The sequence below is a fragment of the Anas platyrhynchos genome, chromosome 10 (genome assembly GCF_047663525.1).
Source record: "Anas platyrhynchos isolate ZD024472 breed Pekin duck chromosome 10, IASCAAS_PekinDuck_T2T, whole genome shotgun sequence".
In the NCBI taxonomy this organism is placed as follows: Eukaryota; Metazoa; Chordata; class Aves; order Anseriformes; family Anatidae; genus Anas; species Anas platyrhynchos.
The window spans coordinates 13855843-13878261 of NC_092596.1; the positions used below are offsets into that span (position 1 = coordinate 13855843).

General features: G+C 49.2%; 1 protein-coding gene across 3 annotated transcripts in view; it reads left to right on the top strand.

Moving 5' to 3' along the window:
- Positions 1–22419, top strand: part of LOC101802458 (gamma-aminobutyric acid type A receptor subunit alpha3) — a 91206-nt gene that overhangs the window by 45675 nt on the left and 23112 nt on the right. For all 3 annotated transcript variants that reach the window (XM_027465377.3, XM_072042928.1, XM_072042929.1), the window contains exons 4-5: positions 11316–11383; positions 15411–15631. In XM_027465377.3, coding sequence (XP_027321178.2) covers positions 11316–11383; positions 15411–15631 — 289 coding nt within the window. The remainder of the gene's footprint in view (positions 1–11315; positions 11384–15410; positions 15632–22419) is intronic.

Below are 22419 nucleotides of genomic sequence, written 5' to 3' on the forward strand. Positions count from 1 at the left end.
ATTAGGTCGAGGCTGTAACGATGAAAACAAGTCAGTTTGTGTTAATAACAAAGGCAAAATGATGATGCATTTGATTTCTAAAGCACTGCCTTTCAAGAGAAGGGTATCACTAGGATAACATGACAGGAGTCCTGGCAGCGCTTGAATTGCCCTGCATTGCTGCTTTTTGGAAGCTGCAGCTCCTCACTGCTCCAGTTAACAATGAAGCTGTTAGAAGCTGTAAAATCTCTTGCTGATAAGGGCTGTCTGAATCCTGCCTTTCTACTAAATTTGATCAATGTGTCAGACTTTACTTTCTTCTGTCTGGACACTAATAGCTGCCTTTGAGGAGAAAGAACTGCAGAGAAGAGCCTTGGTCACTGCTGCTGTCCTGGCTCTGCAGGCAATGAGGGCCAACTCCAGGGCAGATGTTTCCCTCAGAGGCTGCAGAAGGGAGATCCTCTCCGTGAGGGTGAGCCTGGTGCTCAGATATTCTCCTGGGACTCACATCCCATGCATTTCAAAGCTTTGTGTGGGTGTATTTCAGTCCTTTCACTGGCCTGTTAGATGTTTTGGTTGGTGGAAGCTCCTTAATCTCCTTCAATAAGCATCAGGAAAAAGCATTTCCCACGGTGTCCATTTATTTGCTTTTGGAGCACATGAGGTTCTTAAACAGTGAGGGAAAAGAAGAACTCAGATGGTGCACATACGGAGGTTGCCACATACTCTTAGGGGCTGGAAGTGAGGTTTGAACTCCAGGTGGACATCTGAATTCTGCTGTGGTGCTGGGGTTGCAGTGAGCCCAGCAGACTCCTATTTCCAATTACAGATGACAGCATCCTTGCCAAAAGGTGTTGGCCAGAGAGCAAGGAATTGTTCCTTGGTGTGCTTGAGAGTGAGCCAGTGCAGGGCCATGTCCCACCTCGCGTTATTCCTGAACGTCGACCAAGGGCAAGCCAAGCTGTATAGCTTGGAACAGGGAAATTGCACAAGTTAAATTTAAAAAACTCATTTAGCTAAAGCAGCACAAGTCCCCATGAATATTTATCCGGTGTTATGGAAGCATGTGGACTCCCACCTACTTTATTAAATTGATTTCCAATAAAAACGCCAGTGGAAGACATTTGATTAATGGCTGGTGGGATGGTACAATTAACATGAAGTCTGGAGTCAGCAAGAAGTGTCCCCTGGGCCTGTGTGTCCCTTCTGGAAGCTGGGCTAAGAAAACATGTAGAAACTTCTCTGAGGGACGACGGGGCTGTTTATCTGCGTGGTGTCTGCAATGGGGTGAACAGGAGGTGCAGCTCTGGTGCTCTTTGGCTTGTGTGCAGCTTCACTGAGGGCCAGTGTTTTGGCCTTGAAGCTGTTACTCCCAGTTCTCTGCCTTATTCTGTGTTTTCCATGCAGGCTGCACCTGAGAACCAGGCAGAGCAGCGAGCTTTAGTGATCACGTAGGGTTTGAGTGAGACTCCCTGGGCCTTTGCATTTAAACATGCCTGGGATTAGCTCCATCAGCCTCCGGATCCGCTCGGCTCCCAGCAATTAGCTTGCTTGGATTTGTCTCCTGAAGGAAGGCAATTTGAAGCTGTGATGTTACAGCTCTATTAGGGAGCGCTAGCGTGGTTTCCAGCCGGGGCTGGCGCTGCCTCTCTCTGATCTGGTGGGAGAGGTTCAACACGGCACAAGGGAGGTACCCAGGCAGCAGCACTGCCACCAGCTCCTCTCCCCTCTCCTATCCCTACCCCAGTGGGACAGGGATACCCCGGAGGCCCTGCAGGTACCTCCAGAGTGTGTGGAACTGGGCAGGCACCCCCCAGGCTAACAGAGAGCTGGGCTGAGCCTGGGCATGAGGAGCAAAGGGAACAAGGAATTGAGGGAGAGGAGGAAAAAAATGCAAAAGAGTATCTTCTAACTAATATTTATGTGGCAGAAAAAAAGGGAGAGTTCTGGCTGAAGACAGAGGCTGAGAAAAGGCAGCTTGGCAGCCAGCATATTCTGGAGACAGCTTCTCCTCTGTAGGCTGTGAATTGCCTAAGAAACGTGTCAGCAAAGCACACTTGTACGCTCTGACTCTAATAAATATATATTTGAGAGACATTTCTTCAAAACTTCTGCTAGGAGATGTCTAATTCCGAAGGGATGGGATGAAAGATGACATCTAAATGGAAGCAGGGAGTTGCCATGGGAACTGGAACGCTTTGAGTGCATGTCACTGAAACAAGAAAACATTCCCCCCAGTAAAGGAAATTAAAAATCACATCTGGAGGTATCTGCCCTCTGCTCATCTCTGATGGGAGTGTCAGTACGGTGCAGCATGTCGTAATTCATGTAGTGGGTAGGACAGAGAACTTGCTATTTATTGCCTCGTGTAAGTGGTAAACGAAGAGCCTCCCTGTCCGTGGGACAAACAACGCTATTAGCTGGAAACTGCTGTGGAGTGAAAGATTTACAGTCGTCATAGAACTTACTCCAAGAAGGTTTTCTTCATGTGGGGATGAAGCAGCAGCCCGAGCACACAAACAAGCCTGCTGTGGAGCACCTCAGTGCTCCTGGCATGGGCAGCGCTGGGAGGCAGTGGGCTGGACTCCAGCATCGGGGAAAAAGCTCCAGTGAGCAGTGCAAAGCAGTGCGAATTAGAGATTATTTGCACTGCATATCGGCGTTGCTGCAAACTAAATGAGCAGTGACCATGCAGCCAAGTGACCCATGCATCACGGCGGGGAGACGGCTCGGTGGAGGCCTTGGCTGTGTGCACAGCCCAGCTTTCCAAATGGCACAGAAAGCATCGGGGTGCGCGCAGACAGGAGCGCGCCGCCTGCCATTGCCCTGGGGGTGGTGATGGATGCCAGTGGTGTCACCAGAAGCACGCCGCTGCAGGAGCTGATAAAGTTCTCCCGCTGATGGACGTGCCAGGCAGGAGCTAGCGGGCAAGATAAGGGAACCGGTGTGCAAATTACTGCGTTGCTCCCTGCTATGGTTTTCTTGTATCTTCGTCTCACTACCTGGCATTGGCCTCAGGGGACAGGCTTGAGAATTAAATGGACTCTTGCTCTCAGCTGTACAGCAAGCCCCAGGAGCCACCTTTATTTTTATGTTTTTAACTTCTTTTTGCATGCCACTGTCCGTCATGCAGCCTGGCAGTCCCCAGCCTTCAGAGCAGTCTGGGACACGGTACAGCCAGAGGCATGGGAAGGCGGTGCTGAGGCTGAGAGGCAGGGAAACTGAGGCACAGCAGAGCTGCACTGCGCTCTCAGGGCAGGTTGGCACTGATGAGGTTGGAGCTCAGGGCTCAGCCTGCAATCCACATGCTCTAGTGGGCTTGTTTATTCTGTCTTTCTCTGCAATGACATAAAATTAATGTAATGCAGCAAGTCTCTCTGATTTTTCTTGCATTTCCCCGCTTGTTTTCCAGTGTTTCAGTGATTTTCTATGTATCAATGATTATCAGGTTAGAAATAGCAGTTTTGTATTGCACCCTAGTGTTATCTTTTCTCCTGGAGATCTGCCTTGAGCTCTGATGAATTACAGAGCTCTGTAATTGCTTTACAAAGCGAAGGATTTTGCTGGCAATGATCTGTAGCTTTGCAGCTCCTATTCAAGCATGTGAGTGGCCTGTTGGGACTTCAGAGGTGATAGTTTGCGTTAAAGAAAGATTCACTGAAACCGAGTTAGGAAGGGAGTGTGTGATAACCTGCCAGGGCTGGTCTGCACGCTCCCTGATGGAGGAACCCGAGCTGTGTCTGCATGGGGGTTGTCTTCCCCAAGCGCTGCTGGCTTAGCCGTCACGGGCAGACATCAATACTGAGTATGCTTAATTATGTATGCTAATTTATATTCACACATCTTCTCATCGTATTTATAATATATAACAAACATGTTTACGTAGCATCTCTTCCATTACCACAGGGTCTCAAAGAGCTGTAGCTCTCAAAGCACACTCGCACATACGTATTCTTCCTCTGTCTTTACAGCATCTGAGGGTGTCCTAAGTACTTAAAATAGTAACTACAGTAGCTTTGTTCATTCTTTTTTTCATCTCTGTCTGTAGCAAAAATAGCTCAACTAATTTGTAGTCTCTGTTTGTAGTCTGGATGTGTGAGAACGAGGGGTGTGTGTGAAGCCTCCATGACTGCACATCCTCGCGCGGTTGCTGCTTCTGACTCTCTCGTCTCCTCTGCCTGGACTTTGTTTATCAATAGCTTGCACCACATACTGCTTTTAGCCTCTGGATGTGTATTTAATGTCACTCACTTAACCCAGTAATAAGAATATGTGTTTGTCTGCATGGAGCAATGAGGGAAAGCTAAATTAAATTACCTGAGCTGTAAGCATGGTTTTGTTGAGTCGTGTGGTAGATTTTTTTTTTCTCCTGGGCTCCTAATGGGGCGAGGCTTATGTCTTTCCTTCTGCCTTTTGTATTCTAAAAGCTCTTGAGCTGGTTTCCTGATCTGAACAAAGGCTGACTGAAAAGTAGATATCAAAGATTTTAAGTCCCTGCAAGATTTGTGAAATTATGCAGATGAGTGGGAAAAGATCTAAAGTAGAGAGAGGGTTGCTGGGTGAGATCAACTGGTGTTAGGCATCAGGAAAAAACAGGCAGGAAAAGCTGATCTGCAGGCAAGCAAGGTTTGTTGGTCCCACTGCTGGTAGAGCAGAATCGCTCCTAGGCTGATTGGAGCCCCCATCTGTTCGGGGAGGCTGTTGGAGCCTCTCCAAACTCTGCAGCCAACATTGCACAGGTATAGAGAGAGCTCAGAGCCACGAGCATTTGGAGACCACTTGGTGATTTCTGTCCCAAAGACTGAGCTGATCCTCCCCACATAACCTGAGGAGTTTGATCCCCAGGTGGCAGCAGGGGTCGCTTGGGAATGAGACAACCACCTAGGTATGGTGGTGTCATTAATCCCAGACAAGCCATGCTCAATGGGTGACTGGGTCACTTCTTGGTCCCATGTCTAGCTCCTGCAGAGGACACTAGGTGCAGCTGGGTCACAAAGCTGCATACACCGTGAGCTGTGTGTGACAGGACATAAATCTCTTTGTTGCATCAGCTCTCCTCTGGCCCTGCTAAGCAGGAGAGCCAGGGCAGCAGGCTGTCTCCTTGAGGGATGTGACAGGCACCGCCTCGCTTCATCTGGGCTGAAAAACCGAACACTTGTAATTGCAGGCTGCACTGACTTCATTGTTGTCTGTCTCTTGAGAGGTTCCCTGAAATTCTTCTTAACTTCTTGCCCCTCCTGTGCTGAAATATCTAAGCTGGGGGGTAGAAAGGAGAGAGCGCTGCTGGCAGTGGCTCCATGTGCAGATCTGTGCTTACAGATGCAGTGGTTTGTCTCAAGCCTGGCTGGAGGATGTGCAGTTGCCTTCGCACCCGGGCACAATTTGTCACCACAGCTCGGGGAGCAGCATCTTTGCAAGGAGATGTGCAGGAACTGCTGGTGGTTCCAGGGGATTTGAGCACCAGCTGTGGGTGATAAGGCATCCCTGTGAGAAGATGCCTCGGCACCCCAGGACAGAGGGACAGGCCTGATGTTTTCAAGGAGAGCAGCAATTTTTCTTGTTTTCTCTACAATTGTGGTGCCTTTTTGATCACAAGGCTTCAGAAGACCCTGGGAGCATAACGGAGGGGGGTCAGATCTGTTACGCAGGCTGAGTTATCTCAGCTTGGTGAGACGGGGAGACCACTTCTGAAAACAAGCAAATAGCTGAGCAAAACCGCATTAAATAAATAGTTCATGACATATAGGCAGAGCCAGATACGGATCTGATCCAAAGGTCTCATTGGCAATCCCCTGCAGGCTCTTACTCACCCCTGCTTTTGCTGAGATAAGGCATTTGTTTCAGACATTTATATTGTTTCTTTCCTTGCTTTGTGGTTTATTCTGCAGGGTACAAATTTCCCCATGCTCGGTCCTTGGCTGACCCACTCTGCAGTGGACAAGCATCCCATTATCTTTAACCCCATGCCCACTTGCTTTTTGCAGGTGGGAGCATGAGGCTAAGGCCAGCCTTGATCAGCAGGACCCTACTCACCCTCATGTCCCCCCCTGCTCACTAGAGAGGGGCAGATGCCACCAGAGGGTGTCAGGTCTGGGTGGCATTCAGGATCCCCCTCCCTCCATGGACAACACAGAGTCAGCAGTGTCTCTGTTGTCTCTTGATGTTGTCTCCTCCACCCAAGTGAGATTTCCTGTGGGTAGGATGGTGTTTTAGGTAGCTCGGGGAATTAAACTTGACACTGCTGTTAGCTCTGTCCGGTCAGCAAAGCACAGGCCAGCTGCCAGCCCTGCTGGTGACACTCTTGGCTGTGATGGCTGCTGTTGTGCATGGGCTGTGCAGGCTGTGTGCTGTGCTGCTGAGCACCTTGCTGATTTCAGATGGCTCGATTCTATTGAATGTCTCTTGTGATATTCTTGTAAGAAATAATAAACCTGCCCCGTCCCCTCCATATCCCTCTGTGACCCATTGATGGCTCTGGCCAGTGCTGGTGTCTGCTGTGCTCTGCAGGGAGGGAGCCCCCAGGGACCTGCCCTGGGCTGAGGCTAAAACTGAAAGGAAATTAAATCCCTGCAGTGGGAGACTGAGAAAATGAAGACTGAGACACCCAAAAAGCTTGCGTGCAGCTGCAAAAATTAGATAGCGTGGCAAGTGCCTGGGGGAAGGCAGGCGGTGGAGGCTGGTTGTACGAACTCCTCTTCTGTGGTTCCCTTCCTGGGGATGTTGTGGTGGCTCTGATGCCCCATCCTGTCCCACATGCTCACTCTGGATTGCCTGATGTGGGACAGCTGTGCTGTGTTCCCTTTCTCTGCATGGTGATGCTGCCCCCACCACAGGGCAGTGGGAGTCCTTCCTGGAGGATTTTGTGTGTTTGAGGGGACACTGCACAGGTATTTGGAGGAAGATCACTGAATAAGGGACCTCATGAAGCTGAGAAAGTCTTGAGCCAAGGCTAAGTGCAGCCTAGGGGAGCATTAAGGGGCATTGCCAGCCTGTCGCTGTGCTTTTCAGGCTGTGGCAGTTCGTAGGAGCCTGGTGCAGAAACATCAGCATCCAGACACTGCTCTGGAGCGGATTTAGGGTTCATACCCCTGGGTGCTGCAGAGCAGGGACAGCACCATCCTCCTCTTTAGCCCCATCCATGCCATCATGCTCAGAAACACGGCTACGGCCAGCCTCGCAGCCTCCGCAGCCCATGGAGATCCCCGTCCCCTCGCTCACCCAGCTCGGCTGCGAGACAGGGCTGCGAGCCTCCCCTACGTCAGCGCCGCAGCCAGGAATCCCCGGCACGGAGCCGCAGCAGCTTTGCTTTGCCCCTGTTTCAGCAGCACGCAGCAGCAGGGAACCTCCAGCGCTCCTGCGAGCCTGCGGCACAGCCTCTGGGAAGCCCCGGCTGGGAAAACGTGACCGCGTTCGGCACACCCGCAAACCTCAAGAGCTGAAACACAACCGACCGAGTCGATTATATTCCGGCCCAGAATCTTAAATAAACAGCGCTTGATGAGTGCAGCGGGATGTTTAATAAGAGCTTTCTCGGTCTCCCCCGCCCCGTGCCCCCCTGCCTCCTGTAATCACTTGTCGAGGCAGCCCTGCAATCGACAGCCGGGCTGGGAGAGGCGGCGTGATTTGTATTCCAGCTCTGCCGCTGCTTCCAAGAAGAGAGTAAAAATAGCACTCGGTCGTTTTGTAAATAATAACGATCTCCTCGCAGGCCTAGGGAGTCATGAGCACTTAAAAGGGGGATTGCAGGAAGGGGGGGGTTCTGCCTCTCCGCTTGCAGAGTACTGCAGGGAGCCAGCGCAGGAAGGAGGGGACGGGGGGACTCTGGGCAGCAGCAGGGGATTGGGGGGAGCGTGTGCTATGAAATGGGAACCCCGAAGCACCCCCGCAGCAGCCTGCATGTGAAAGGGAGGCAACCCACCCTGCTGGCTTGGGGTGGCAGAATCCAGCCCTCTGTGCAATGCTAATAGGGATATTTATTGCCTGCACAAGCAGCTAGATGCGGTGTGGCAAATTCCTGGAGAAGGAGAGGAGCAGCTTTTAAGGAGCAGGCAGGTGTAGGGAATGCCATGGTAACACTGTGGGAAGGGATGTTGCAGCTTTTGTTTTACATTTGCATTGCAGATCTGTCTGGCAGTGGGGGATTTCTGCAGCAGGAGCGAAGCACGGTGCTTGGCAGGCAGGGGCCAGGCTTTGTGCCCTGTGAGTGAAGGGGCAGCTCCGAGGGACCTGCAGAGCCTCACTCCTGCTCACACGCTTTTGGAAACCCAGGTGTGCTGAGGCTTGGGAATAAACCGAGCCTATAAGTGGGCAAAGGCACAGACAAGGGAACCAGCCTTGAATGGCTTGGGATCAGGATACACCACCCAGGTATCTAAACTCTGCCAATGTTCAAACACTGAACCTGAAAATCCCTTGTTCTTCTTGTTTCATATCTGCTTCGAGGCATTTTCTTTCATTCCCAGTCCCCAGGTGTCAGCTGCAGGGCCATCGTGGGGCTTGGCCGTGGGGCTTGAGGGTGCGAGTGCCAAGAGGCACAGCGCGCCCTGTGCTGGGCAGTGGTGCAGCCCCCAGGGTTCTGCTCTGTGCTCTGCTCCAGCTTCCCACCTGAGCCAATCCTCTCCTTTTTTTTTTTGTTTCCCCAGCGGTAAAATAGGGCTGGCAGCATCCACCTGCCTCCCAGCGGGCTCGAAGGCTCAATTCACCCTGCATATAAAAAACTTCAAGCGGTAAGGAACAGCAGTGCTAGGAAAGGAAAAACACCACTTAACGTTCTGCAGCAGGCCCAGGGAATGCACCTAAATACAGCACAGCCCTGAGTTATCACGTCTTTGGTGGGAGTTGCAAAAAGCAGCCAGGCTGGGGACTAGGGTGTCCCTGAACTGAGGCAGGTGATGCTCTTCTCTCTGTAGCCGCAAAATAAGTGAGATTTCCCCTTGTTGGGGCTGAGGGGGGAACACGTGAGGGCAAGGAGGAGAGGCTGGCTGAGCAGCTCCCCATCGCTGCAGCAGAAGGTGTCACCATCATGGGCTGAGGTGCTCAGAGCAGTGTGGGAGCTCCTGGGTTGCAGCACCACGCAGGAAGGGGAGCTCTGCTGGTGTTTTACCGATCTCAGGATTTCCCTGCTCTGTTGAAATCCCTGCTTGCTCAGGAACGATTTAATTTCAGAAATCCCTCTGGATCCCGGCCAGTCCATGCCCTGCTTTAGGAGCACATATTAATGGGGAAGTTCTGCGAGGCTTTTGCCACGAAGGGTGCAGGCATCCTGCTGGGCAGGAGAACATCCGTGACAGTCTGGGTGAGCAGTCTGTCTGTCTGTCAGTCCTAGGTAATGTTTTTTTTTTTTTTTTTTTTTTTTTTTTTTTTTTTTTTTTTAACACAGGATCTTAATAAATATCATCTTAGATTGGGTTTGCCAGATTGATGGGGTGGGAAAGGGTCTGTGGGCTCTGTGACAGCCAGGTTACAGTATGATAAGGACATCATCATCGTATGTAAAGGTGCCCCAAACTAGTCCTGCCTTTTCACCTCACCGTTGCTCCCCAAATCCCTTCCATGGAGCTTGGATCCTGAGGGTCCCTTTGTAGAGTGGGGGTCCTTTCACCCCTCTGCCCAGCTCAGTTCCCCTTGGGTACATGGGCAGCCACGGGTCTGCTCTGAGAGCCGTGACTACAAATTATTTATTGTAGGTAAGCTGAATGCTAGGAAGGGAGGAGGGGACAGGAGGGGAGAGAGATCGAGTTTTCTCTAAAATATAATTAGTTTTCTCGCTGCATGTGTTAAAGAGCCTTGCTTCACTAGAGTTTTCTTCTGTGTATCTCATTTGAGGACTTGCTTGGTGGGAGATGGAGAGAATACCCTGAGTCTTACAGAAGTAGCTCATTTTGCTCAGGATGCTGTCTCGTTGCTTTCTGAGTGTTTCAGAAAGTGTACCACATACATATTTCTCTTTAACCTTCTTTTTATCACATCGAGACAAGATCAAGGGTTACTTATATAGCACAGCAATATCAGCCACAGGCTGCATCAGATGCTTTCCAGCCATAATAACTAAGGACATGTATATGTATATTTTAGCCATTAAGGAGAAAACTCTGCCAGAATGCATTATCTTATTTTTGGATACAAAACTTTGAAGCATAAGACTAAGCTTCGTAATACTGCAAAATAACTGTCAGGGGATGGAAGGATTTCCATAACTGAATTGAGCAATGGGCCATCCAGGCTACCTGCGAACTGCTGCAGTGGCCAGAATGGGATACTACAGATAAAACATGAGCTCTTACTTGTGGCTCTAATTTGATTATTCAAAAAGCAGCTCCGAGCCAGCTAATGCCACACAAAAGGAGCACAATTGCATGATCTATCCCTAAAGCAATGGGGATTTATGGTAGCATAGTGCTAAGCTCATCTCATTCATCATTTTTTCAGCATAACCCAGTGGGCAGAGAGCATAGGGCTGTGAATCTGGAAAATGACCCACTCTGTGCCTTCATTTCCCTGCAAACAGAGATATTTTTTTGGGGAAACACACCGAGATCATAATGAAGGAAGCCAGAATGAGAGCTGTGTGTGCTGTTTTGGCCATGTTCTGGGCAGCACTTTGGCCCGTCTCTACCTGAAGGCATATGAGTAAGATTGCCCTGAGTTTTAGGGCTCTGGGCAGGAACTGGGGCTCAGGGCTCTTGCTGGGCAGTGTCTGGAGGTCAGCACCCACGGGGGCAGTGTGTGTCGGCATGTGGGTGTTTGAGTGATGCATGGGAGCAGCAGCTTTGCAACAGCAGCTGCTCATCAGGAAAACAAGCGCGATGGGAGTAAAAGGCAATCAGAATATTGATTCTTTTTATGTACGGATAAGCCTGGAGCTGTAACAAAACCAGGGTTTCCTAAAACCAGTGGAACATTGCTAGGCTATTTATCAGGCTGGGAGACACAAAGGGATTGCAGATTAAAAGGAGTTTCAGAACATCAGGGCTTTACCTCTACATTAAAAATGTGTGGATCTGCACCACGTTATGTACTGCATAGCTGTATGCATTTTGCAAATGCACGTCGTCTGGCTGCGTGGGACCTACTCATCCTTGGTGTAAAAGTGGAAAGCAGCAGAGCTGCTCAGAGATGAATTTGCCCGATTACAAGTGATAAATCAGCCCTTCTTCAGGGTACAGCAGAAAGTGTGATGCCAGCTCACCAAGGGCTTTGCTAGGGTGGCATTTGCCATGAAAGTGCACCATGTCAAAACCTTTCCCGGATAAATGAATTCTGTTCTCTAATTGCTTTTTAAACATGCCCTCCCCCCTCTTCCCCCCAACCCCTTTTTTTTTTTTTTTTCATTCCAGACAGCGTAACTGAAGTCAAGACAGACATTTATGTGACGAGTTTTGGCCCCGTCTCGGACACAGACATGGTAAGTGCTGCTGGCTGGTTGCCTCACGGGGCATGGATGGTTTGTCCCATCAGATGTTGATAATGGCAAAAGCAAATTTGAAGAGCTGATATCGTTGCACTACTCAAGAACACTGCAAGGGTCTTTTTATCTCCTGTAAGCACAGCTTTCTTCAGCCTGACGGTGTGCGGAGGAAGGAAGGTGCTCCATGTGAAGAAGGGAGGATGCCAGAACCCTGCTTGTTTTGATGGCAATGCCAGGAGAGAACATGTTCCACCAAGAAATGGTCCTTAGTGCTTGAACCAGAAAGGAGGCAAAATAGGAAACAGAAAAAGAGCGAACTGATTGCAGTATTTTGACATGTTCAGGGAAAATTATTAATGAAAAGGCCTGAGGTCTGAATCTAGGCTTGTATTCCCACAACAGTTTGTCTTCTAATTAAAACAGGACTGTGGAGCATAATTAATAGTGAGCTTTCTCCACAGTGTTTCTTGCAGCTCGTACACCACACGCGCCCAGCCGCTCAGGGAGGAGCTGGCTGTTGGTGGCTGCCCAACATTTTGGGGCTTCCCCACGAGGACGGTCACAGGCTTGGTGCTGAGCCCCTTCTGCGTGCTGGTCCCAGAGGGACCTGGTGTTGGGGTGACCCAGGTGGGAGGTGGGTAGCGCTGAGATTGGGGGGAGCCCACCACAGGAGGGGGAGCAGACAGTGCTCTCAACAGCTGGGGCAAGTAGAAGCAACGTCCTGCAGCTCTTGAAGCCCCTGGGAAGCCAGGAGGGTTTCATTTTCCACGCCCACAAGGTTGTGAACCTGGGGCTTCCCTCACCGACTGTCCGGTGCTAGGAAGTGGAGGAGCTAGTGGAGGATTACATCTCGTTGCGGTGCTAGCCCCACCGCACAGCCTCATGTGGCTTTGGAAAGAGCACTCCTTCCAGGGTGAGGAGTTAATGTCAGTGTAGCCGAGAGTATTAATCTCATCTGAGTTCTCTCTCTATCTCGCTTGCTTTCCCACTGCAGCGGAGACCCATAATATATTCAGCAATCTCAGCCCTTGGGGAGTATCTGATAATTACTTCCAAGGTGGAGCATATTTGATTAAGGGAGCGTGTATAATGAACTGTGAAGAAGAAATATGAGGTATTGGAAAGAGGAAGGTATTCTCTGCAATGTGATTTGACAAAATGAATTTAAAATTAGGAAGACAGTTAAAGAATAATAAATTATTTCCCCCTTGCATGCTTTAGTTCCGTGTATTTTGCAAATGCATAGCGAATGTGTTTTAGCGTGCCATTCCGGTGTTAAATGCACTCGGATGTGTGAGAGAGAAACCCCATCTCCTAGGGAAGCGTGGGGAGAGCCTGCTCCTCTGTGGTGGTTCCTTTCATCTCGGCGTGGGGAAGTCCCTCCCTCCCTGCTCGCATCTGCCTGCTGATCTGGCTCCTGTTCCTCCCACAGCCCTTCCTCACTGCCATGGAGAGCTGCTCAGTGCGTCCTGGTGCAGGCAGAGGCTGTGATGATGGTGATGGAGCAGAGGTAAAGCTGCTGTGCAGTGCGGAGGAGAGCAGCTGCTTACAGAGCACGGAGGAGGACATGAGCGCCTTCTCCCTGAGATGCTCCAAGGGCCTTCTAGACTCAGTTTGGTTAGGAAAGAGCCTGATGGGACCTGACATGTGCCTGAATCTGCAGTAGTGAGCTCTTGCAGTTTTGTCTTAGTCCCCAGGAAATAAAAATAAATAAATCCCAGGAGTTTTAAGCTTTGATGGATGCGCTCAGTCTTCATGTTTTCAGCCACTTCTAGAAGGTGGAGGAGAGCACAGCCTAGAAGTAAGCGTGTTCCTTGGAAGGGGTGACCTGGAAATGATGCTCTCATGGAAATAAGGATAGAAAAGAGGGGAAGAATCTGTACACAGTTTCTCTTTTCTTTAGGAATCTTTCCTTAGCATAAAAGAAGACCTGCAAGAATGTATCAGAAAAGTAATTTATTTATTTTTATAAGTAGGAACAGAGAGTTCTGAATAAGATAGCTGTTCTCCTGATCAGGGCTTTTCCCAAACCTACCTCCTGGAACTAGACACAGCCTCATTCCTTTGGGTTTATTTTTTCACTGAGTTTAAAACCACTAAGGGATAATCGCCTTCTGTGAAGGGACAGAATATCCTCACAGGGCAGAGCCTGTGTGACCACAGGGTCTTTTCTCTTTCCTTCCCCAAACCAGGCTCCAGAAACCCCACATTTGGGCAGAAGTGGCTCTGTGGTCAGGGAGCAGGGAGGAATTTCTTTACCAAGATGCTTTCGCTTAGCTGCCATCTGCTGCAAAACCTGCAGGAATTTCTATGACCTATAGGAAACTGATGTGCAGCAGCTTTTAAATGCTGCTGAGAAGAGCTGCAGGAAAGAAATCACTCACAATGATAAGTTTAGTTGGTTCTGCAGCCTCCAGGAGCCCATAAATAAAGACTGTGAAACTGCAATGGCAGGGGAAGAACAGCTGGGACAGCTTTTCCAAAGTCCCTGTCTCTCTCCACAAACCTTGGGAGCTAATGAGATCCTTTGTTAGCCAGATAAGGTGTGTGCACAGAGGTGAGCAGTGGAGCAGCTCATGCTGACGGGGTCAGGCGGTTCCCTCAAGGGCCGTGAGCCCCAAGAGCACGCCGAGTGGCTTGGGTCAGAGGCAATGGCAGCCCCACGTGCCAGGCACCTGAGACTAATTTAATTTTACCTCGGGGTGGCTGTGGAGCCGCAGTGCCTTTGCTGCTCTGTCAGGTGGCTGCCGAGGCTGAGGACACTGTGAGCCTGGCCTTGGGGATGTGAGTCTGCCACCTCGGTGAGGTGATATTTGCTGGGGTGCATCCCGCTACCTTGCATAACTGCTAATAAAATGCTCACGAGGAGCATCCTTGTGAGGTGAAACCTGCTCATCACCACGGAGCCCTGCCTCCTGCACAAAGCGCCCTGCTCTGGCTTTGTATGGCTTTGCACCTCTTCCTGTCCTTCTGCACCCAACTTGAAAATATCTCCCCAGTTTTTCCCCTCTCCTCTCAGAAGGACTTGAAGACAGTCCTTGTCTTGTGCTCAGGGGCAGGGCTGACCCTTCAGCCCCTGCACACTTGATTCCACCTTGTCACCGCTTCCACAGTACAAGAGCTGCAGATAAGTGAATGCCCCGCCACTGGGAGAGGGGCTGAGGCATGGAGGTAACTGCTTATATTAAGTTATATTTCTCCAGCACCCCCTTCAACATTACATTGTTACTGAAGGCTGAGGTGTGTTTGGTGTTTATTTTTCTGGCTTTCTCCTTGGATGGCAAAAATCCATTTTGTCAGTAACACTGAGAAACTGTGAGCTGTCTCTAGCTTCAGGATTTCAAAGAAATAGCTTCTAATTGCCCCAGCTGGAAATAAGCCTAGGAAATGGGTTTCTACATTAGAAAGAAAAAAAGAAAAAAGAAAAAAAAAAAAAAAGAAAAGAAAAAAAAAAGGAAAGAAAGAAAACAGAAGTCACTGAATCTTGTATAATGACAAGTTTATGTGGTCTTTGATTCAATGTTTTGCTGGAGATGTTCTGGTGAACAAAAGAACATTAAAATGATGTCCTGAAACTTTATTTGTATGTTTGTTTTAGGAATAGGAGTAGAATTATAGGCATCCTTGCCCAATTGCACATCATGGAACTTCATTTTTGCCTGTTCAAACTCCCACACAGCAGCACACAATGGTCCCCTCTGCTGTGACGTCTGGATAGAGGTGCAGCAGTGCGTCCCCAGGACTAACTGCTTTGCACTGCAGGCTGAATTGCAGCTTGTCTGCAGTCTGTCACAAACACTGAGACACAGGTTTTGGCATCACATGTAAAACACTTTCCAAAACGCAGCAAGCGCTTGTGATCCTTCACAGTTTTCTCCCCTTCTCATTGCATCAGGCTTCTTATCAACCAAGGACTGCCCAAACAGAATCTGCTCAATGATTGAAGATGTTCACCGTTTCTTGAAGCACTTCGATGAGGAGTTAAGTAATACGAGACTTATTTTTCTCTCCTTTCTCCACAAAGGAATACACCATTGATGTATTTTTCCGGCAGTCCTGGAGAGACGAGAGGCTGAAGTTCGACGGTCCCATGAAGATACTCCCCCTGAACAACCTGCTGGCCAGTAAGATCTGGACCCCTGACACCTTCTTCCACAACGGGAAAAAATCTGTTGCCCACAACATGACAACACCCAACAAGCTGCTGCGCCTGGTGGACAACGGCACCCTCCTGTACACCATGAGGTAAGCTCGTGTCATGGCCTTCCAGGTCCCTGCACACATGACAGTCCCATGCAGGCAGGTTTGGATCTGTACTTAAAGCAATTTCTTTGCTACCAAAGTGATTTTTGTTCCTGATCTCTGATGGGATATGAAGTCAGGTTTTTGGTAAAACTTTAGGATGGGAGAATTTGGCATTCTCCAGCAGCTTGAGAGCAGCTCTGAATTTGTTGGCATATTACTCTAGAACCCTCTGAAAGATCTAACAAGATCTAACAAGCTGGGGTCTTCCTTCCAGGCACAGGTTGCTGTTGGGGAACCATGCCTGGGGGGTCATGGATTTTTCAAGAACAGCCCTGGTACATACACTTGCCACTAAACTGCAACAGGCAGAGAACGTGGAGGAATAACTTTGGGTTAATTGTATGTTAATTCAGGAATTACTGAGTTGTTCCTGTATGCTTGGAAGCTATTCACCCATGTAACTAAAGTTTGCCACCTGGGGTTGATGTACTAATCTGCCTTCCAAGGTAAATGGACCTATAAATGAAACAGCAAGATACTCAGAGATGCAGAAGAATGGTACTGAGTTGTTTATGGCAAGGTGTAAATCCTTGTTTTCAAAAATTATTTTCTGTGCCTCCATCTTCAAGCCAACCCAAACTAATAACACGCTTCATTGTGGATGCTGTGTGCCGAGATGCTGCACTTTCACCTCTGCTGTTCGAGGACCAGACAGGATTTCATCTCTTCATAGCTGAGCTGGCTGTGAATCTACACAGTGTCAGCAAGTTTTACAGCCTACATTGATAAACAATGCTCTGCTCTTGTGCAGCACTTCTCAAATATGAGCTAATCCTGCCAGTGCCCTGGGGGTGGAGGTCTCTGAACATCAGTGATCTCACGTTACTGAGGCAGATGGGGTAAATGAAGGGAGAAGCCCAATTTGACTTAAGGGCTCAGCTCTGCTCCTGGCTGTCTGACCTGCATGTCAGATGACTAACACTCCCCCAGTTTGTATCCCTGTCTGACTGCAAAGCATTATAGGAGCTACTGGCATAAAGCAGCAAAAAAGGACCCAATTTCAGGGAGTTTATATCATTTCACTTGTTCTTTATTTAGCAAATAACCATTACCTTCAGCAAGTTTTGTGTGACTGGGGAAGTATTGAATTTGCTCTTTCGTTTAGAGCTGGGAAGGTGCCAGGGTGCCAGCATCACGAGGCTCTTGGGAATGAGCTTCTCAGAGGGAGTGGAGTCACAGGGCATTTTACATAAATTCAACACATCATTCAGTGTAGCCGTCTCCCAGGGAAGGAGGGGGGACAAAGGAGACCACAAAGAGACCTACCTTTGTTTTTGCTTTTGCCCCCCCCTTAAATGTACTTCCAAGTCTTTGCAGGAGGTGAAGATCCCACTCAGAGATACCCAAAGGTGAGGACTGGATATGTCACATTGTATTGCTCAGTACCAGGAGCCGTAGTGCACGTGGACTTTTTGCTTGTCCAGCAGAGCTTGTTACTTGCAAACTTTCCCGATAGCATGTGTGAAACTATTCCAGTGCGGCCCCAAGCAGTGTTGGACCAGCCTGGTGCTGGAGATGTGGTCAGAGCTGGCCAGAAAGGCATCTGGCAAGCACAGCTCTGCACAGGACAGTGTCTTAGGGATGAAAGAGGTTTTACATGTATACCATTTTTTGGTTTGCTGTTTGATACATGCAGGACAGGATCTCTGTCACAGCACAGCTGATGATTGTTCTTCTCCCTGCTGCTGGAGAAAAAGCTCACTCAGGGCCACGCAGGGTCTTTTGGGTGGGAGCTCAGAAAGAAGATGTAAGGGCACAGGCTGTGCAGCCTGTGATCAGGCTGAGGCTCAGAGACCAGACCTGGCTCTGCCACGGGTTTGTAGATACTCATAGGCACCTCAGTTCCTCTGTAAAAATGATGGTGATGGCATTGCCCTCCCTCGTTAGGTGCTTTGAAACCTCCTCCCAGTAAAGGGCTGGAAGAAGTCTCATTTTATGTTGTGCTTCCTTCATCCCAGACTAGCTCCAAGTGGCACACATGCGTGTCCTTCTGAAAGGAGGGAGCAGGAAGGCAGTCTCAGCCACACAGAGCTGCCATCCAGCCAGGTGCAAATCCCCAAGGCCCACATTGTGCTGCTGACTGGGGAGTGAGTTTTGACCTCCATCAGCTTTTCCCAGCACTGTCAGGGCTGCGTGCTGCCTGTCCCATGCAGTCGCTTGCAGGCTCAGTCAAGGCTGGTGCTTTGCCATGCAGTTTGACTCCTGAGACGTATCTTCCTCCTTTACCTTGTACCAGCCAATATCCTTGAGGGATCAGCTCTGCTGATGTGCAATTAGAGGCATGTCTCTTGCTATTTATCCTGCCGTGAAAGCCCACTTCTCTTAGTCAAGGCTTACATTTATAGATGAAGTTGCTCTGGTGGAACAGCAACTCTGACACATGCATCCAGCAAAATTACACCAGTGTGACAATATTTATGGCTCCTGGAGAGAGCCTCTTTATCACTGACCTGAGCTTTGAGGAGCTGCACACCAGCTGTAGCTGGGCGTCCAGAGATTTCCCTTAGTCACATCACAGCGCAGATCCCTTAGGCACCATGGTTCAGACATCTGATCCCTGACTCAGGCCTTGGCACCTGGGTGACAAGATGGCCTTTGTGACCGCAGCACAAAATTGTATTTCTCTCTTCCCTTCCTTCTGGCTGCTGAGCAACGGACAGGATTACTGATCCTCCTGCCTCTTCCCTGCTGCTCTGGCTGCCGTAGAGAGTGCGGGGAACACAGCTTTGTCATGTAGCCCTGCCTCTGCTGTCTTGTTTTTGGAGCTCCTACAAGATCTAAGTAGCTCACAAAAGCCCAGTTAAGGTCTCAAAGCTCTGGTGTCTGAGCTGAACACAACAAACCGGGGATTGCACGTGGATTTACATAAGGTACAGACAAAAACTCAGCTGCTGCAGCAATCTCTGGATGTAATCTCTGGCTCAAATTGTGTGGGGCACATCGATAGTGTTCTGGTTCTTCCTGGCCTTGAAACATGAAAATAGCAAAAGCTTGATGCTGTGCCGATGGGATTCAACTTTGTGAATCCAGGTTTTAAAGAGCTCTTCTACTTTTCACAGGCACTGTCAGAGTGGCGTGTTGAGGCTTTGTGGTTATTGTCAGAGTGTTTCCCAGACAATATGTGCTCAAGTTATGCACTCAGAGGATGTTTTCTTTAACTGCCAGGCTGACACATTCAACTGCATGCCCAAAGACTTTGCCTCAAGAACCAGTATTGCTGAAGACAATGTAAAGTCTTCAGCTGCAGTGCACGAGCACCTGGAAAGGACAAATGCAGCCCCGCCTGAGGTGGAGGCAGGGTGTTAGGGAAAGATGGGCACAAAGGCACCCGGGGCACATGGAGCCCCAACGAGGTGGTTGAGCCCTAGATAACAAGCCCCATACCTGCTGCAGCATGCTTAGGGGGTTGTGACTCCCAGGCTGCTGTTTGAAATTGCAGTCTTGCAGGATCTCTCCCAGCAAAAGCTTTGGGTTGCTTTACCGCCTGTTTTTTGTTTTAACCCCTGGGTAATTTGTGATAACTGGAGGCTGCATCTTGCAAAACCCTCCTGTACAGTGGAGGTGCAACCATATTTCTCCCTTCTGCAAGAGGAGCAGCTCAGGCATCCCAGAACCAGCTCCTCTGCATAGTACAGAGCTGCAGCTATTTGGCTTCATCCTACCTTGTGCTTGGTGTAGGCAACAGCATAAAGGGACCTAAGCAGACCAAGTTACACTGCTGAGCACACAAGCCCCTGAATAGATGAGGTGAGATGTTATGAGTCAGTTTGAAGCTTCTCCCTTCCATACAGTTTCCTGAGTGGATCCAAAGGCAGAAACGACCTATTTTCCAGGTTTGCTTTTATGCAGGCACACTTTCGTAAGGAAGCTGTCCCAGGAGGGAGAAATCTTCAGGGATTGCCTTATCTCCCTGCATTTCTGCCATCATGGGCTGAAATCTCTGGGGGTTGGCTGCAAAGTGAGTTCTGTGTTTTCAGATCCAGCACAAGGATCCTAGAAAAAAACTTGGCTTTCAAACTCAAACCCCAGCAATTAAACCTAACCTAGATTTGCACACAGCCCAAACCGCAAACACTACCTATTCATCCTGACTGTGGTTATTAACAAACCTCCTGGAGGAGAAATCAGGACAAAACTCAAGCAATCTCCCCGGCATAAACAAAGTTGGCTCCGCTGTGCAGGGTGCTGTCATGTTTTTGGAGCACACGTACACCGAGGGATTATTGCCTTTTGCGTCCCAGAAATTGGACCGAGGCTCTCCCTCATCCTGCAGCACGAGGCAGAGGCAGGTAGCGACGGGGGCTCTAATGACACATCAAAGGCTCTGCTAAGCTGCCGGTAACCATGAGAACGCAGCTGAAGAGGTTTGTTGTACCGCCAGCTCTGGGAGAGGTATGTTTAGCCTGATTCACGCTTCTTGCCATTGTGTTGAGCAGTTCAAAGGGCTCCCCGTGACTTTAAAGAGGAAAAACATGGCTTCTCCACTGGATGTTCTACTTTTGGTGCTGCCGTGGCAGCAAAGCAGAGGAAAGCACAAGGAGTTGGTGATTTGATCCCAAGACAGGTCTGCAGAAGTTGTTAGTGACTGGGATGGACGAGCCAAAGGATACAGCAGCTGGATGATGTGTTTGCTGGCAGTTTGGCTATTTTTTCACATTCTGATGAGGCTTTGCAGTGGCATTTCAGGGCTCAGATGTCCAGACCTGAACAGGACACCAGGGCAATGAAGCAAACCTCTGTGGCTATCTGGCCATGAGCTCTCTTGTACGGGGTCAGGGGCAAAGATGAGAATTTCTGTAACAGGCTCTTTAGCACGAACGCCGCAGAGGCAGTGGTAATTGTCTGGGAAGCGAGGTACATTCCTCTTAGCCTGACATTTTGACGTTTCATTAGGCAAAGCATATGGTGCTGAGGAGCCCTCTTCCAGCAACAGGAGGCTGTGGGGAGAGCTGGGGGGATGAAAGAGGAATACAGGCACTTCCTCAGCGGTGATTGATGCCACAGCTCACCTAATGCTGCTGCTAATTAGTGCTCTGAACGATGAGTGTGTGCGAGAGAGGCTGCAGGAGAAGAGGGCACAGCTAAGGGGAGTGAAGGATAGCTGAGGGACATGGGGGGTAAGGAGGAGCAATAGTGCGTGGGACAGAGCACCTTGGGGCCAGCACACACGGGGCAAAGGCAAAGAGGTTTCAGGCCAAGGAGAATAGCTGTGAGGGGGAATGCCCGTGCTCCATTTCTTTTCAGCAAGGAAGCTGACTGCCTTCACGTGTTATCCGTGAATGTGCTGACTTCAGGCTGGTTGAAATTGCTGAACCACACTCATCTCGCCGGGATGATACGGCATTTTGCTTTTATTTAATTTCAGGAGACTTAGAAAAAAAAAAAAGATAAAAAAAGACCCAGCTTCTTCAGTTGTGGGTGGAGGAGGTGGTGGATTAGGTTGCTTTTTTCAGTAGTTTGTTGATATATTTATTGTGTTCTGTTGTTGCTTACTGGCTCAGCTAATAAGACACACTTCAGATTTAAATTGTGACTGCTGCTTTCCCACACAGCCACGGAGTCATCTGGCATTGTTATAAAGTTGTGTCCTTCTCTTGATGACAGTTGCTCTTGTTGGCCATGGCCTGGAGTGGGCAGTTGGGTATGGCCAAAGCCAGCTTGTGCCCAGCTGGTCTCTGCTGCTGTCCTGGCCCCCTCTGAGACTCTTTCTGGCTGCTCTAAATGGCACTCAGCAACCGGACCCACAATCTGTGGTCCCTTGAGCTGTCCATGTTCAGCTTTATCCCTAGTAGTTGTTAATCACAGCCAAAATTTGCAGCCAGAACAGTGGATGAAAAAGGCCATTCTGTTTTGGGGCAGTTCAGGATAAATCAGAAGGAAAGCACTGACTAGAAGAAGGCTTTTGGAAAAGCCGACTTTGTGAACACCCAGCTAAGAGCTTTTTGAAGTGATAAAGCAGTTAGTGAAGCCATGGCAGCAATGGGAAGGTTAAAAGGAAGAGTCTTGTGTGGCCTCCTGAGGGAAACAGGTGGAATGCTAAATTTTGCATGCAGAGGCATCAACATTTCCTTTATGCAAGTGACAGTGACAAATACTAGAAGCAAAAAGTCCACTGCAGTTGGAAAGGAAACAGAAATAATTGAGTGGTAAAATCAGTGAGGATATGCTTGACATGCTTACAAACAACAAAGCTCCCCAGGTAAATTCCAAGCTGGAAAAAAGAAAGCATCACTCAAGAAACAGAACAGAAGGAGCAAGACTGTTTAACTTATGCCTTGCTACCATGTTTTTACACCCGCTTCTTGAAATCTTAATCTTCATCCACATTATAAAAAAGCAACATCAAAGTGAAAGAGCAGTTGGTGGTGGCATTTGGTCCCCAGCAGAAAGTCATTGCAGCAATGTGCTCATAGGCTTGTTGAAATTAGTGAGTCTTGGCTGACATCCTAAAGCTCAGCCCTGCTTTTCTCTCATGTAAGGGCATGTATGTTCAGCACAGAGGTGAAAATGAGATCAGCAGGTCAGAGGAAGATTTGCTTTCAAGGAAGTAATGTTGTCCACACAGTGGTTGTGGGGTAGGCTGAGAAAGCCAAGCTGGGGCCAGACAAAATGAAAGTAGGAATGTCATTATCAGCTCTTTCAGTAGAACAATTACCACAGACATGGTGTTCACCAGCCCCTACTCAGCAAGGATTCACAGACAAGGTAAGGTCCTTGGTCTCTTGTGC